The sequence below is a fragment of the Cyprinodon tularosa genome, unplaced genomic scaffold, assembly GCF_016077235.1.
Source record: "Cyprinodon tularosa strain WSP-4 unplaced genomic scaffold, ASM1607723v1 ctg1054, whole genome shotgun sequence".
Lineage (NCBI taxonomy): Eukaryota > Metazoa > Chordata > Actinopteri > Cyprinodontiformes > Cyprinodontidae > Cyprinodon > Cyprinodon tularosa.
Window position 1 is genome coordinate 35,625 of NW_024037843.1, and position 16,784 is coordinate 52,408.

The 16,784-nt window shown below is 37.5% G+C and overlaps 1 protein-coding gene across 2 annotated transcripts; it reads left to right on the plus strand.

The window, feature by feature from the left end:
* The first annotated feature begins 6,300 nt into the window (after positions 1–6,300).
* ncam3 (neural cell adhesion molecule 3) lies at positions 6,301–14,423 on the plus strand. Of its 2 annotated transcripts, XM_038285573.1 has the most exons (17): positions 6,301–6,514; positions 6,829–6,906; positions 7,033–7,230; positions 7,362–7,499; positions 8,155–8,298; positions 8,435–8,552; positions 9,306–9,460; positions 9,551–9,684; positions 9,956–10,088; positions 10,184–10,351; positions 10,456–10,575; positions 11,650–11,652; positions 12,225–12,352; positions 12,443–12,611; positions 12,710–12,899; positions 12,992–13,120; positions 13,666–14,423. In XM_038285573.1, the coding sequence occupies exons 1-17, from the start codon at positions 6,460–6,462 to the stop codon at positions 13,691–13,693; spliced, it is 2,088 nt and encodes a 695-aa protein (XP_038141501.1). In that variant the 5' UTR covers positions 6,301–6,459; the 3' UTR covers positions 13,694–14,423. The 2 variants fall into 2 exon arrangements, with proteins under 2 accessions (XP_038141501.1, XP_038141510.1); XM_038285582.1 differs by lacking the exon at positions 11,650–11,652.
* The last annotated feature ends 2,361 nt before the right edge of the window (positions 14,424–16,784 follow it).

The window sequence follows — 16,784 nt, forward strand, 5'->3', positions numbered from 1 at the left end:
CGCCCGGGGAGCAGTGTGGAATTAAGGGTTTTGCTCTGGAACCCAGAGTGGAGGCTGTGGGGATTGAGGTACTTGCAACCTTTTCAGAGTATAAGTGATTTGCTCTAAACACAAGGCCAGCACTCCCCCAAACTACAAGTGTAAACAGAGTTTTTTCGGCTTTTTAGATCAGAAGCGGCAGGAACTGTGTGTTGACTTCCATATGTTGCACTCAATAATATCAAGTAAATTTGCGGGTTGACCGTGACCACATCATGCCGATCAGAACCAAGGCGATTTTAACATGGGTTAAGTCATTTGACTTGGTTAGTCATGCATCAATGAGCCTTTCAACTGCCAATAATTCCTGCGTTAAACATGTTTTTCTGCCAGTGGGAAAGTACCTCAAACTCTAAGGCTTGAGTTTCAATTTTTTTTTTTATGTTACGACACACCTAAATTAGGTATCTAGTACTTGATTGCTGCCAGCAAGATAGTTTAGCCATTTTGCTTTGGTGAGCAGTTGCCAAGTACTGGGCTACCAAAACAACAGGTCAGCAGGAGTGGGGTTCAAACTCATGTGAACAATTGCTCATTGGATCTTAAGTCCAACGCCTAAGTTTCTGCATTTAACCCATCCCCTTGGGCAGCAGTGGGCTGCCATCATGGGAAACCCCTGGTAGCAGTGAGGGGTTAAGAGTCTTGCTCAGGGACCCAGAGTGGCAGTCTGTGGGAGTGGGGCTTAAACTAAGAACCTCAGAATTCCAAATGCAATGGCCAAACCACTACGCCACTGCCCCCTACATTTGATTCATTGCGTAGTTTTTTGTTATCATTGAAGTTTTTTTTTTTTTTTTGAAGGAACAATAATGAAAGGATAATAAAGAATTTCTGAATTTAAAGGACATCCTGGTGTTTTCTTCATCTTTGAGGATTCTGAACAGAAAATTGAAGCTGACACAACAACACAAGTCGCTGTCATCATCTGCAAGGAGTGCTGGCAGAAATCCTGCCACCATCTCCGGGCTTACAATTAAAAATACATCAGCTGAATACTGTGCTTTAAGATGCAAGGATAAGTGGCGTTACATTGTCACTTTATAGAGCTGGGCAGAATGAGAAAGCTTTGTTTGGGTTATGCCGCGCCCAATGACATTGTTCTGGTTGTGACAGAGGCGCGTAAAGCACACAATATAGTTACACAGCTAAGCTAGGGTGGCAAGAAGCACATGGAGAACTGGCTCATGCTCTGGATGCTGCTAGCTAACCATATCCTAGATATCCTAGAATTTGGGAAGAAAAAAAATCATATTTAACCAGATTCTATATTTTAAAATCTTAGTATTCAGATGGGTTTGTGTTCAATGAGTTGTTTTTTTCTGCCAATTGTAAGTTCATTGAGATGCCTGTTATCCAGTGGTCACTGGGCAACACACACAAACACAGCATTGACCTGTCAGCAGTCCATCAAAAGGAAACATGAAGGATAAATAATCAGTAACACACATATTGGCACCAAACAGCTTTTAGACTGATCATTTAATCTAACATGCATGTCTTCGGAGGGTTGCCGGAATCCATTGTGCCAGATGCAAACACAGGATTAAAAAACACAACTTTGTTGTTTGCTTATAGTTGTGTAGCTCGTAACAATTTATTGCTTCAATAGGTACTATCTTTCAGCTTATCTGTCTATATTCAACCCGTGGTTCAGTAAAATAACCTAAACTGTTTTTTGTTTTGTTTTTTTTTTTAAGTAGAATCAAATAGTCAAAAATCAGCTTGGCAATAGTCTGTCTAGGTTTATGTTGTATATGGGGAAGCTCCAACATTAATGCATTCAAAGCCGTAATTTGTAGCTTTAAAAATAAATTCATTATACCACGATAGACCATATATCTACAATCATTTCTCTGAACAGGCAAAACTTCACTGATTTTTCCATGTCATCCTCGTGATCCTGGGCTGTAAAAAAAGTAAAGAGGGTTTAATACTTTAGATTTTTGACTAGTGGAGTCAAATAATGTCAGAAAACAAAAGAAAAATAGTCACAGGATGATCTTGACAGAGCCCCTATTTATTTAAACTTTTTAAAATATTTCCAAAGTGAAATATAATCCTTCACCCTTTACCTTTGACTCTAAGATAAACACACACTCACACACAAATGGGTGTGTGTATTTTGCTTGCTCTTATCAAACCAACTCACAATTTGAATTCAAACAGCTGTATTTACATTGCTTTCGCTTAAGTACATTTAGGCGACACTTATCAGTGATGTAGGACACTTGCAGAAACATGCACACATAGACCCACAGCCAAACACACACAAAGGCCTGTTTTGGTCACTCTGTGTAGAGTGAGGGTGTGTCTACTCCAGTCACGAGAGTCTTTCTGTCTCTCACTCCTTCCTGCCTGTCTAGTCCTTATGTCTTCAGCTGACACATCATTGTTTCCATCAGTATGTGTGTATAGTTTATTGTCATAAACAAAATGTCTAAAGAATGTCTATTATCCTTTGGTATGCTCCAGTTGCAGCTCGAGCAAATGTTTGATTTTAGTTTTTTTTTTCTCTGTCCCTAAATAGCATTACTGTAAATCATCTGGACATTATTAGCTTACATAGAGAAAAAGCTACTCATGGTTCATCTTATGAAATACTGAATTGATTTGATAAAACCAATGTGGGAAGACTTACCACACAAATATTAAGAAAATTTTTTTTTTTTTTTTTTTTTTTTTTTACTACAGAATTCACCCCCATCACAGATTCAGATCTTTTTTGGTCTGGAACTTCTTTAATCTTGCATTTCTAACAGACATCTACTGCTTTGTCCAGTGAAGACAGGAGAGGGTTGAAATTCTAAGAATAATTAGTAATTGGAAACTTTTTGAATGGTAAAAAATGTCATTATCCAACACCTATAATTTGAGATGAAATTACAGAAATAAAAAATGTTTCGGAAGCTAATTTAATAACTCACCCACTCAAATATACTGATTTTATTTATAAGTTTTGTACATTTTTTGGGCTAATTTATATTGTCAGTGTATATATATATTCAATCATGACTAATATATATAAAACAAATGTATTCAAAACCATGTATTCACAAATGAAATTCAAGGTTCTAGAAATTATCTTTTATATACACCATTGCCTTTATTTAGATCCCTTCATTCCCCTACAATCCATCTTAATTAATCCAAAAAGATCAAATCTGGTCTCATCTGACTAGAATATCCACCACGTTTGTTGTCTCTCTTATAACCTTTGACCCAATGCAGACACGGCTTCTAAAATCTTTCCGATTGCCAACCTCCCATGAAGAGCTGATTTATGTTTCACTCAGTAATACCAGCTGTTTTTTTTCCTGCGTGAGTTAGAGATTTCTGCAGCTCCTCCCGAATTTTCAGGGATCTCAATACCTTCTTTGTTCAGCCTGTCAGTTTAGGTGAATGCTTTTATTTCAGTACGTTTGCAGCTGCGTAGTACTCTCCGTCATTGCATCAGTAAACCATGTATTTTGCTCACAATTTATAGTTATGCACTGCTTGTATGACAATAAATCTAAAAACAAACAATAAAATAAAAAAATTTAAAAAATCAAAGAGATTGAAAAAATATTTTTCCTATAAATATGATCCGGAGCTTCTGCCAGAGTGTCCCGCCCTCGTTAATGGTCCTCATTATGAGCACGCTCCGGTCTAATGAGCCATAATAACACCTCCTGATAACACCGTGATAGGTGGCCCCTTTGGACCTGCCAACCTTTGACTGGCTGCCTGAACGTTGGTGTGCAGATACCGATAGGCCTTCAGAGGGAGGGTGGGATGGGCTGGCTGCTGGCCAGTGGATGTGATATGACTCAGAGGGATGAAAAACAACTGACAGCGGGCATTACTGTACCACAGAGATGAAAGAGTAATGATGTAAATGGTGAGAGTTTGGGTGTTTAAATATTATGAGGCCAGTAGCTTGATCTCTATATAAGAACCTCAGAGGTTTGGGAAAAAAAAAAAACATCAAGAAAAACAAGAAACACAGAACAGGGAGGGTTTAAAGTTTAGTGTTAGGTTATGTATCAATATCCTGTTCAATTCCTTTAGCAGAAAAAAAGGCACATCTGCAAACAGTGAGCATGGCCACCCACCTGGACTGGTAGGTCTGGCAAGGGTAGCATTCATCTGCTGCAGATTTCCATTGCTCATTCAGGAGAATAGTAATAATTACTAGTTTATTTTATTATTAAAAAAACTCATTAATAAGTGATATTATCTGGTTAGGCCGATACTTTTAGGCCTGTTTGCAAAACTCAGTGTTAGAAACTTAACACTGCACCACTGTGGTACACAGTGATGGAAGGATCATTATTTTGTCTTTTAAAAAATCTTTAGAACATATTTTGAAAAGGATAATAATGTTAAACAAACTGACTGAAAGGTTAAGGTCAAAACTCCTTTATGTGTTAAAATGTCCTAATCAGGAATAAATGCAACAGAGATTTTTTTTTTGTATGTTTATAGAAATTCTATATTCGGTTTGACTAAGTTTTAACTATTTATTTGTTAACTATTTATTTATTAAGTTTAATAAGTTTGAACTAATATATGAAAACTAATCAAAAAGGTTCCTTTTTCAGATACACTAAGCGAGCAGATATCTCCACAGACAAGAAACCTCTCTTCACAACATTTTGGCAGTCGGTTGCAAAAAATTCCAGAAAAATTGGCTGAAATTAATGAAGGAAAATGAAAAATGTGAAGAACTTACATTGGAATGAATACTTCCGTGAGAAAATATACTGTTAGTTAGACGCCTTTACGTTCCTAGAGGCTACAATATGGCAAGGCTCCTCAGTCTTACTGCCGTAGCACAGTTTCCAATCGTTAGATTTTCATATGTAGAACATCCAGCTTAATTATGTTGTGCAAAAGCTGACATGAACAAATTAGATATATCAATAAGATTCTCATTCAGTATTGACATAAAAGGGCCAATCTCTGACAACCCCACAAAACAGATACTGTAGTTTGCTGAGGGCCGACCTTTATTTAGTCATGACAAGAAAAATGGATTGATAGACAAACATCTGCTTGAGATCTTATAGGCAAAGTGGAGTGTTTTGACTAACGTAAAGGCAGTTTAAGATGCAATGTTCTGCTTTTTTGCCCAATTATGAATTATTAGTAAAATAATAAATATCTTTGACTAAAAGCATTAAAGCTACAGTGTGTAATAATTACAGGGATATACAGTCAGAAATGTAATATATTATACATAAATATGTTATTTATCATCATCTACGAGCTCAGCCTCTTAACCTTAATATTTGAGTTGCCTTAGAATTCGTTATTTATAATTACATAGGAGCGGGTCTCGCAGCCATGGAGGCAGACATCTTTGCGCTATGGCAGCGCAGAGCCAACAAACTAGCGATTGCAAGATTGCCCATTACGGGTATATTTATTATCCTAAGTCTACATGAAATCTATACCATACACAGACTAATGAAATACTATCTGTAAAATTATCTATGTAAACAAACCCCATCACTTGAGAAGGTAGGTGATGCGGACGTCGTGGAAGACATTTTGTCCCGTAACGCTCGCCGTACTGTTGGGGAGGAGAAGCGGTGGGGGGGGGATGTTCATGTTGCTGCGGTCTGCAGTCTGACCGCTAGATGTCGCTGAAAATTACACACTGTAGCTTTAAAATCTATTTTGATTTGCCTGTCAAAGTTAGACCTGATTGGAAAGGTAAACAATTTGTTTCCTCTGTAGAAACAGGTACCGTAGTTTCCCAGCAGGTATATTGTCACCATAAGGGAACAGAAGCAACGTGGCAGTTTTAGCATACTCTCTTTATCCTCCGCCGCATGTCTTTGAGAGAACTTCTACCTTTTAAACGAAACAGGAAAAGATAAAGAACGTCTTTCGTCATCTCTTCTTTCCCTTGAGGGCTGTCTGCCCCTGCTGTCATCCGGTAGCTTGGGCAAAGAAATTCAGGGCAGGATGAAATGTGAGAAAGGAAGGGAAAAAGACAATGCTGAAATAGGTGAAAGTAGAGGAAACATGTGGAGATATGTTGTAAATGCAAAAACAAAACAAAATAAAAAAAGATTAAGGAATAAAATGAGTAAAAGATGAACATCCTGTTCCATGAATGAGCATCGGGAAGCCTGTTGGGTTGTAAGATGGGATGAGAGACAAGCGTGCTCTTTGTTTCCCCCCTCCCACTCTCATTTCCTCCCTTTTCATCTGACCCAGTGCCCCTATATAACCTCTGACACAGACCCTGTCTCAGTCAAAGCTGTGTCAGCAGGACAGGAAGCTGAAGGTATCCTACCATTTGTTAGAGTAAGTTACCAATAATTGAGCAAACACCTGCTTAGAAAGATTTCAGCAGTTAGTGTTGCATCTGACAGACGTTTTCGGACCCGAAGCCTTTCTGGAGTGATAATCTGCCACCAGTAGAAGATGCTGAAGCAATCAGCCATCATCTTACTGCTCCTGCCGCTGGTATTCAGTGCAGGTAAGAACTGTCAGCATCACTGACTGTGAAGTTAGTCCAACTTGATCTGTTGTGTTACTGAGTTTTACCGCATAAGAGACATTTAAAAGACCAATTATGTGAGTGATGGTTCGTACATGTAAGCAGTAAATAATTCAGGAAACAGACAATTTGTCATTATTGAACAATGGCAAAATATAAAGCAGTCAGATGATTTGTGGATTAACAGAGTAGTGTAATTGATTAAGCTTGTCTGACAGTCGGTTAGTGAGGATCTCAGCTGTGTCGAGTTATTCTGAAAGAAAAGACAAAAACAAAACTCTTCTCTTGTTCAGGTAAAAGCATAACTGTGGAAATCATTTCCAGTAAGCAAGACTTCAAGGTTGGGGAGCAAATCCTGTTGGTGTGTAAAGGTAAGCAACATTTTAGTTGATGTCCGTCCGCCCGCCCGCCCATCCATCCATCCATCCATCCATCCATCCATCCATCCATCCATCCATCCATCCATCCATCCTAACATTGTCATTTGTCTCCTTCAGCCACCAAAGACGGAGACATGACATGGTATAAAGATGGAGAAGAAATCGACGATGATGAAATTATCTCAAAAGTAGACTACTCTACCTCCAAACTGATCATTAAGAAAGCCAGCCTATCAGATGCAGGAACCTATACCTGTAAATATGAGTCTGATGAAGGAGACCATCGCAATGAAGAAACAGTTCTGTATGTTTACGGTACGTGGCTACACATACATGCTCAAAATGAACAAAATCAATGAGCCTTCTGTAAAAACATGTTTGAGGACATTTTCTTCTCTTTTAGTTATTTCAGACTCACAATATTTCCCTGCCTCTGTTCTTGTTAGATGGTCCATATTTCCATGGAACCACCACCTACCATGAGTTTCTGGAGGGAGCAGACGGGGTGGTGCCGTGTCTGGTGACTGGCCAGCCAGCAGTGGAAGTTCACTGGATTAAAGACAAGGAACTGATCCCTTCTATATGTAAGATCTAAAAAACATCACCTAGAGAAGTTTCAACAGCCCAAATATAATGTTTGTTATTGTTTTATTGATGCACAACTTTAAATACATATAAACTGTAGAAAACTATAGAAATCTTAAATCAAGAACTGTTTGCTTCCATCATTGCATCATGGCCAATAAGCCAGTTCAGGGAAGCTATCTGGATTATCAGACATGTGTTTGTTAATTAGGGGTCCCAACCCCTCAGAGGCCAAAACATTTCCGCCAATTTCTTTAGCTTAGCTTTAGATAAAACTCAGACTGCTGCCTAAACCAGATAAAAATAAAGACTTTCATTGCAACAGCATAGGTTTATGGGAAAGCTAAAAAATACTACCTCGCACCAGCAGGTGATCTTTTCTCAAAGTTTTAAATTACTCTGGTTTTGCATCATATAAGCTAGACCACACCTATTATTCCCTAAATGTAAGAGTGGCTTAGGAACATAGGTACTGTACTGTATAAGTTTCTAACTATAAGTACCATAATTGTTGAATATCACCAATAGGACCTGATCTGGTTATCTGGCCTGAAGTTTGTCTTTCGGCTAAGTTCAGAAGACACCTTTTAAATCTTAGGACTTCAATGGAGAATCAAAACAAAAAGGTCACCTACTTTGTCCCTCTCTCCTTAGCTGGAAGGCGCATCCACAAGAAGTCCGATAACACGCTCCACATTGAGAAAGTGAAAAGGGATGATGCTGGGACTTACATATGTCAGGCCCAGATCAAAGGGAGACTCATTGTCCAAGAGCTTCCTGTCTCTGTTGTTGTTAATGGTTAGTCACTAATTTACTTACAGACATTTATGGTAACCAGGTCCCTGAAAGATCATGAAAGCAATTAATTGATATTTGGTTTTTACCTAATTTCTGCATATGTTTTTTTTTTTTTTCCATATGTATAATACTGCAGCTCCTCCCACGGTGCACATCAGAGAGGAGGTGAAAAAAGTGATTGCGGGGCCTGAAACCAATGTGTCGTTGTTATGTTTGGTTGGTGGTAAGCCAAAACCCAACATCACTTGGACAATGTAAGCCACTATTTTAAAAAAGAACCTGCAAACAACATCTTAAAAGTCACATCTCTTGATTGCACTTCTGGATTTTTTTAAGGCACATCTTGCTAATAAATATACCTATATTTCTATTCCCTCAATAACATGAAACCATATTAGGAAACAGATTTTCATTTGCATATTAACCATTACCTGGTGTGTAGAAGTTTGCTTAAAAATCATCCAATGTTTTACCATTTTAGTACTGTATATAAAAACTTGAAACTTCAAACAACACGCCTTGAATGTTTAAGGTTTGTTGAGCTATTTCATAAAGAGAACACAAAAAATGGAACAAATTCAATAAGCTGGTCATGTATTTACTGATAGTAATAATTTATTTATTTACATAATCAACTTTTATTACCATTTTTTTGGCCTGCATCTGGCTTTTACAGCTAAAGGCACTTAAGTAATACTGCCCTTATAGGAAATTCCTGTCTTAATTTTTTTAGGTCTTTTTTTCATGTTTTAATTTTCCAGAATGTAAATTTTGTGTACATTCAAAATAATATTCAGAAAAATTGCTCCAGTGAAGAGCTCTTCAAAGTCTAGTGTCTGTTCAAACTCTCTAAGATATCTAAAACATCCTTGTACATGGGGCGTAGCTATCCATTACTATTTTTCCCAAAAGGGGAATAAAAAAAAAAAGGCCATTTAAAGTAGGAAAGCATAAGGTTTTCTCCACAAAAGGACAGGGTATTAAACTGTTCTATTTTTACTCATAAGGCCAAACGATTTTGATCCTTCACGTCACATTTTCAACTCGGATCGGAGCCAGCTCACCATCCAGTCTGTCGTCAGGGCCGATTATGGGGAGTACGCCTGCACAGCAAAGAACAAGATCGCTGAGAGCAGTGCTACCTTTTTCCTGCATGTCTTTGGTTAGTTAATTTTTTTCTATGCTGTTGATTTGTGTCTTTTATCAGGATAGATTATCATAGTGACATTATGATGTGTTTTTTTCTGATTAGAACCTCCAGAGGTGTTCATCTCAGAAGATCAACACAGTGTTAATGTGGGTGAGCGCGTATCTGTGTCCTGTAATGTGACTGGCCACCCTCAGCCTGAACTACACTGGATCAACAAGCAAAATGGACAAAGACTGGTAATGCTACTTAAACTGCTACTTGTTACACATAAATCAGCTCTTAAATGTGTAAAGGATAATTTTAAAATGCTGGCTTTCTGTAAATTAACCAAAATAATCCACACATTTAATGGCAAACAATTTGTAAAATAATTCATCTTGGCCTTACTTTTTAGCTGCTTGATCACCTGAAACTTTAACCAGATGTTAACACTTTTCAGACTTTTCATTACCTGTCATTTAAAATCTGTGTTTAATTTTTTATGAATGGTATGTTCCTCTCTGTCAGGATTCGAGTGGCCGTATCCATGTGGTGGATGGGACGCTGGAGATTGAGGAAGTGGTGCCCTCTGATGGGGGACGGTACTCCTGCATGGCTGTCAGTAGTTTTGGAAATGCATCAAGAGATGTTGCAATTCATAGTAAGACCTCTTCTGCTTTGAGGCCAATTTCTCTCTCAATCGTCAAAATCTATCTAATTGACATTATTGTTCCTATTCTGCCACTTGTTCCGCAGCCCAACCCGGTCCACCACATTACTTGACGGTCGTCCCAGGTCCAACCTCTGTGTTATTTACACTCAAAACCTTCCCCATCAATGGAGGAACACCAATTAAAAGTTTTGTTCTGCAGTGGAGGAAAAATGAGATGGAAAAGTGGGAAGAGACAAAAGTTTCAGCTTCAGGTAAAAAATGTGCTTTTTTTTAAGGTTTTGTGGTTCTAATGTAGGTTTTTGACATCTCATTCCAGTCATCTAGCTGACCCTGTCTTTGTATTGTGTTTTTATAGATAATTTAACTATCACCAACCTAAAGCCTTACACCAAGTACACAGTTCGTATGGCTGCCGTGAATGAAGTGGGACAGGGGCTGTTCTCAATGGAACGCCTGGTTCGCACCGAGGGCAAACGTAAGTATTACCATAAAATAATAATAATAATAATAATAATACATTTTATTTGTATTGCACTTTACATTTAAAAAAAATCTCAAAGTGCTACAAAATTCATAGTTAAAACAAAACCATACAATAAAAACAGTATACATAGTTAAAATGAGACATTACAATAAAATAACATACGTAGTAAAAACAAAACAGTAAAATAACCATAAAACCACACAGATAAAATACTAACTAATGTTCAAAGGCTTTTTAAATAAAAATGTCTTGAGGCCTTTCTTGAAGGCCTCCACACTCTGTGGGACCCTAAGGGACTCTGGGAGGCCATTCCAGAGTTGTGGGGCAACTACCTGGAAGGCCCTATCTCCCATTGTGCAGAGCTTGACTCTTGGCTGGTGCAGTCGGTGGGTGGAGTTGGTGGAGCGGAGGGAAAATCTAGAAAACTATAATACAACCTATACAGCCAACAACTTCAATATGTTTTATTAGAACTTTTTGAGATTGGGAATCAAAATAAATATCCTCTTTACTCTTTACATCCTAAATACAAGCCATTGCCTTTGGAAATCAACTTATCAGAGTGAATAGACAAATGTCAGTTCTTGAAGATTTTTTCAGGCCCATTGTTTCAAAGGGAAAAGAGAATTGCAGAAATGCTTTTGTTCGTTCTGAATCCGAGCAAACAAGGCACACATTAGGGAAAGTGGAAGTATCTGTTGGTTGGACATGTTCATCAAAACACTCCACATATCTGTCATCTATGGGGAAGTTCCAGGAACTCTTCCTGGACATACCATTCCTGCAGTTAAACATGGCAGAGGAGGCATTATGCTGTGGGGACCCTTTGTCCTCAATAGTGACAGGGGGGCTGGTTTGAGTTAATGGAAGGATTCATGAAGCGAAATATAATATTGGGAAATCCTAGATGAAATCCTGTTATACACTAGAAAAGTATTGAGACTGAACATTTAGAGAGAAAATCCACAAGATTTACAGCTAAAACTAGGGCAAAAGTAAATATGAATTGCTTGATATAGGGGAGGTGAGAGCTTAGTGATTAGAGCAGTACGCTTGTGCTCTGAGAAGGTTGCAAATACCTGGTTCGATCCCGCAGCCTGGACTCTGAGTCTCTGGACAAAACCCGAAACTGCTCCCTGGGCGCCGTACAAAGGCAGCCCACTCCCCCCCTCCAGGGGGATGGATGAAATGCAGAGGTAAATTTCTCCAGTTTGAGGTCAATAAAGATCAATTCAATTAAAATCTCAAGAAAATAATATGAAAGGTTCAAGAGAGACTGATTTTCCAAGGCCTTCTACACAATGCCCATTATCTGGTTATGAAGTGTTAAAACCTTTAGAAAAATATTAAGAAACTGCCTACCTTAAAGACTTTCATATTCATTTTAATCTGCCATCTCTATTTATACATGTTCACTCGTCATTTAATCATCATTCTAACATTTTCCTGTTATCATCCCTTCCTGTCTGCTGACTCATGTCCTCACCTCTTCTGCTGTCATCCCTTTACAGAAGGTAAAGTTCCCAAACTCTTTAACAAAACTGAAAAGATAAAAGAAGTCCCTCTAAATCCTACTGATTTGAGTTGGTTGTTATATAATGCATTTAAAGTTATTTAAATCATTTCTGTCCTTCTTTTAGGTGAACCAGACAGTCCAGCTTTACCCATTGATCAGGCAGAGGTCAAGGGAAACTCCTTCTCTGTGCCTATTGAGCAAACTGATAATGGTGGATCCCCTCTGCTGCACTTTAACATCCAATACAAACAGGTGAGATTTGATGTGAGCTCACCTGGGCGTTCCTCTGTTACTTTAAATCTTCACAGCTATTAATCAGCTTTTTGTTCTCTTTTTATCCAGGATACAGAAGAGAGCGCATGGGAAAAAATGCAGCTGCCCTCTGATGCAAAATCTGTCCAACTGAAAGACCTGGCCTTTGGTTCGGACTATTACTTGGAAGTCTCAGCTGTTAATTCTAATGGCTCCTCCATCCCTGCAGTGTTCAACTTCACGACTGCTGATGAGCCTGGTGGGTTGCATTTCTGAATACACAGTATAAAAGAAACAGTTTCTGTAGGTGTGAAGTAACTCCAATGGAAGTCATGATGTTTTGCTTTTCCCTTGCAGTAAGCAAAATGACCAAAGGCACAGTGGTTGGCATTGTTATTTTGATCTTCCTGGTGGTGTACCTGGCTGTAGATGCCACCTGCTGCTACAAAAACCGCTGCGGCCTGCTCATGGCCATTGGAGGGAAGCTGTCCTCGTGGAAAGATCCAGCCCTCAAAAAGGTTGAGGAAGGAGATGTGATAGCTAATGGGTAAGCTGTTGTTTGGAAAACACCTACATACTGTGGCGATTTTCTTTCGTCAAACATCTTAAGTTAAATATGTCTGTATGTTCTTCCTGCAGAGCCGTAACCCTAAAGGGTATGTCCATGAAAAGAGGCAGTATGACGCAAGCAGTGATTCAGACAATCAGCAAAGAGGCGGGGAAGCTCACGGAGGTGACCTGCGACAAAGCCCCTCTCACCAAAAACGAGTATGTTCATCTTTGCAAAAACGTTCAAAAGTTGCTCAAACACCTTACAAATTTATTCACACTATGTAGCAGATTGTAATTTTAATCTGAGTAAATATGAAAAAATTTAAAAGAGTTATAGACCTTTTTCACTGCACAGCGGGTTCAGAAGTCAAAGGCTACGTTCACACTGCAGGCCTTGATGCTCAATTCCCATTTTTTTGTGAAATCCGATTTTTTGTTGCCAGGCCATTTACTTTGTCGGGTATTAATAGCGTTAAGGTCGGATGAATGACACAGGTCGCATTTGAAAAGATCAGATTCGCATCGGATTCAGGACCACATAGCCAAGTGGCCTGGGTCGCATTGGAAATAAATTGGATTTGTGTTGTTCAGACTGCCATGAAAAGATCAGATCCAGGTCGCATATGGGTAAAAAAAAAATCAGATTTGAGTTACTTCAGGCTGCAGTGTGAACGTAGCCAGAGTAAATGTGAACTGTTTAGCAGCTTTAATTGTCTTTTTAATTAATTCCAAAAACCTATGTTTTTGTCTTTTCCTTACAGGAAATTACATCCCACAACTGATCCCTGAGGTCTTATAAAGTGAAGGAAGAAGATTGAAAACTACAGACAATATGTTGCACAGAAAGCTAGAGAAGAAGACTGTGGATCCCAGCTGCTGTGGGAGAAATCAAACACTCTAGAATGGATGGATTAGGACTGATAAAGATTAATTGATCCTGCCCTCTGTGCTGTTAGCGCGTAGCAGATGTTAGCCTTGCTGCTAGCTTAAATTTATACGCGTTTGTTCTCCAACAGGCAAATAATGATGTCTGTGTTTTACAGGGTAAATGTTTTGTTATTCTTTAATCTTTACAACAGCTTTCGTGGAAGAAAAGATTGAAATTGAAGTGGCACAACGAATGTTTAGCTGGTGCTTCTCGTAGTTTCACAGACAGAATAATCTTTTTGCGTTGCTAACATCTTTATTGCTAACATTGTGCTAACAGCAGGAAACGTTACAATAGATCTGATTTCTTTCTGAGTGTATACTAATGAAAACTAATGTAAAATATGTCCTGTTTATATTTATTATTTTCTAACGTTACCTTTATAAAAGTTTTTGTTTTAAGAGGGTTTGAATACATTCAAACCCATGTTTAGCTTTATTGCTTGCTCTTCCTTTAAGCATGTTTCTGTGAAGACATTTTGGAAAGTCAGCATTGGCCAGATTAGAAACATTTAATTAAAAGCAACTTACATAAATTTAATATCACAGCTACAAAATGTGTATTTTAGATTAATGCTACAATTATAAGCAACCATAGGTCATAGAATGAAGCTAACGTAAAGCAATACGGTGTAACTTTTAGCCACTTTAAGAACATTAGACCCCTGGAAGTACTCAAATGTCGCAAAATTAAACAGTCTGCCCCTGTCCTACAACAGAAAACCAAAAATATGTGATATATGATTTTGATATAGTGACTGCCAATCTGTTTTTTTGCCTTTTAACAACTTTTAGTTCAGTTAGCGCTAGTATTTAAATGGAGACTGCAGTGAAGCTGCACTTTAGGTCATATGAATTATTTCTCAAGTCGTATGGTTGGGGTCTTTTTTTTTGGAAGAATGACTTGCATGGACATATAAGCTGTAATAAGTGCTATATATTGACATAAAATTCATTTATAACATAAATCAAGTTAATCTAATACTTGGGTCAAAAGCTGAGCGCTGCTGCTTTAAAGGTTTTTGTGTGAAAAAGTCCTGAACTCTTTTAATATTGTTTTTACCACTGTACATTGTGTATACATCTCTTATGTATTTGATAAATTGCCTTATTTCTTTTGGGCTCACCATATGAATGTTTTGTTTTTGCATTTTTAATAAAATCAAATCAGAAATGAACAATATTGTATTTAATTTTTCTCTTACTTTTTTCGTGACAAAAATCAATATTTTATCCCTACAAGTAAAAATGCTATGCATTAAGAAATATAATAAACCATGTTTTCCTGCTGTTAAAATGGTGCTGAAAGCTTCATTCTGTGGCGAAAGTTTTCATAAACTGGGACTGAATGCTGCTCAGACTTGGCAGACGGAGCTAAATTAACGGGACTCTTAAGTGTTTCCTTAACTGTCTGCAAAGTTGTCATGGGGTTGGATGTTTTTGGGGGGGGGGTTTGGGTTTTTTTTTTATAGCATCGAGCTTATTGCTGCTTAAAATGCGTCAGTAGTAGCAAAATGTTGATTTCCAGAAAAACATTCTTATGATAACTCTTTTCCAAATTTCCCTTTCTAGCTAACTCACTGATTTATAACGGTAAGAGATGACACCCAAAATTTTAGCGGTAAAAGGATTTGAGTGTTAAAAGAAACTAGGTGTAAATCAAGATTTTTCAGGGGGGGGGTTTGTTTTGTTTTTTAAAGGTTTGTACTGTAGGTAAGCTGTTTAGACCAGCACCTACTCTGCTATCTGAAGATCGAAGTCACATATAATAAAGCACCATTTGAATTGAACTTATTCTCTTACTTTCTTTTATTGTCCTAATACTGTTGACATGTTTTTATCAGAATTTGTGGTTTGATTCTACATTTTATTTTAATGCAAACAGACCCTGTAGAGTCAGTTTAGAGAATCTATATCACATTATTCTACAGACAGTTTTTCTTATCATCAGGACCCCCAAGGTTAAATAGCTGGGAAAATTTTTTTTGATTTCTTTTATAAAGCAAATACCTTTTCCCTTTATCTCTACTTTCTTACTGGGTATGATTGAGGCTCAAACAAATATAAAGTAACTTCATTTTCTTTTTGGTCAGTATTAAAATCAAGTTTTTAAAAAGGCGACTTACCAAAAGGAATCAAATGCATGTCGGTGACCTTTGTGCTTAACCTCTTAGCCAGGGTGGATGGTCCCATCTGGTCATATGGTGCATTTGGCAAAATTGTGCTGTTTTGGTTTTATTTTTATTTTCCAAAAGGATTTTTTTTCTTGCAAAGATTATTTAAATCTTGTCCAGCAGTTCATATTGAGTAATCCCTTTCCTGTGCTCAACTTTTCTCCTATTGCGAGTTATTTTGTTACAGCACTAATAGTACCACTGCTCTATTTTGTGTCCTTATAATTCTAGCAAAGCCTTTGCATTTTTATTTTTATACACTATTTACATGTTAATATTTTTTATTGTTCATTTTTAATTTATGTTTCTATATAATTTGATTAAAATTACTCTCTAAAGTGCTTTGAGATCACTGTCAAAGTTTTTTACACTGAATTGAATCTTGGGAGAAAACCTTTAAAAAGCTGCAAAAGATTGGCCCAGTCAAAGTCCAGACATAAATCAATCTCTAAATGTGTAAAGCAGCTTTAAAAACCCAGCAGCTATAATTGCAACAAAAAGTGTAATTCTTATTGAGATTTTTTTTTTTAAAGATTTTTATTTTCCTTCTTTTCTAAAAAGTGAGCACAGCTTAGTGTAAACTAAGACACCAACGTTTCTGTTTGTAACTTTGGAATCTCTGCAATTCAGCACCTTGGAAATCCTGCTGCTTGGAAACAAATGAAACAAATGAAATTCAACATATAGTGAAAAGTGTTAAGGAATACACATACCTGGCTAGATTATAACAGCAACAATAGTTTTACAATTGTCACTTTTTAAAATAAATTAAAAACACT

Excerpts from the sequence above, each read along its gene's own strand:
- ncam3 (XM_038285573.1), top strand. The coding sequence starts at position 6,460 with ATGCTGAAGCAATCAGCCATCATCTTACTGCTCCTGCCGCTGGTATTC. Across the intron at positions 6,515-6,828 it reads GCCGCTGGTATTCAGTGCAG|GTAAAAGCATAACTGTGGAA; the intron begins GTAAGAACTGTC and ends TCTCTTGTTCAG. Across the intron at positions 12,353-12,442 it reads TTAACATCCAATACAAACAG|GATACAGAAGAGAGCGCATG; the intron begins GTGAGATTTGAT and ends CTTTTTATCCAG.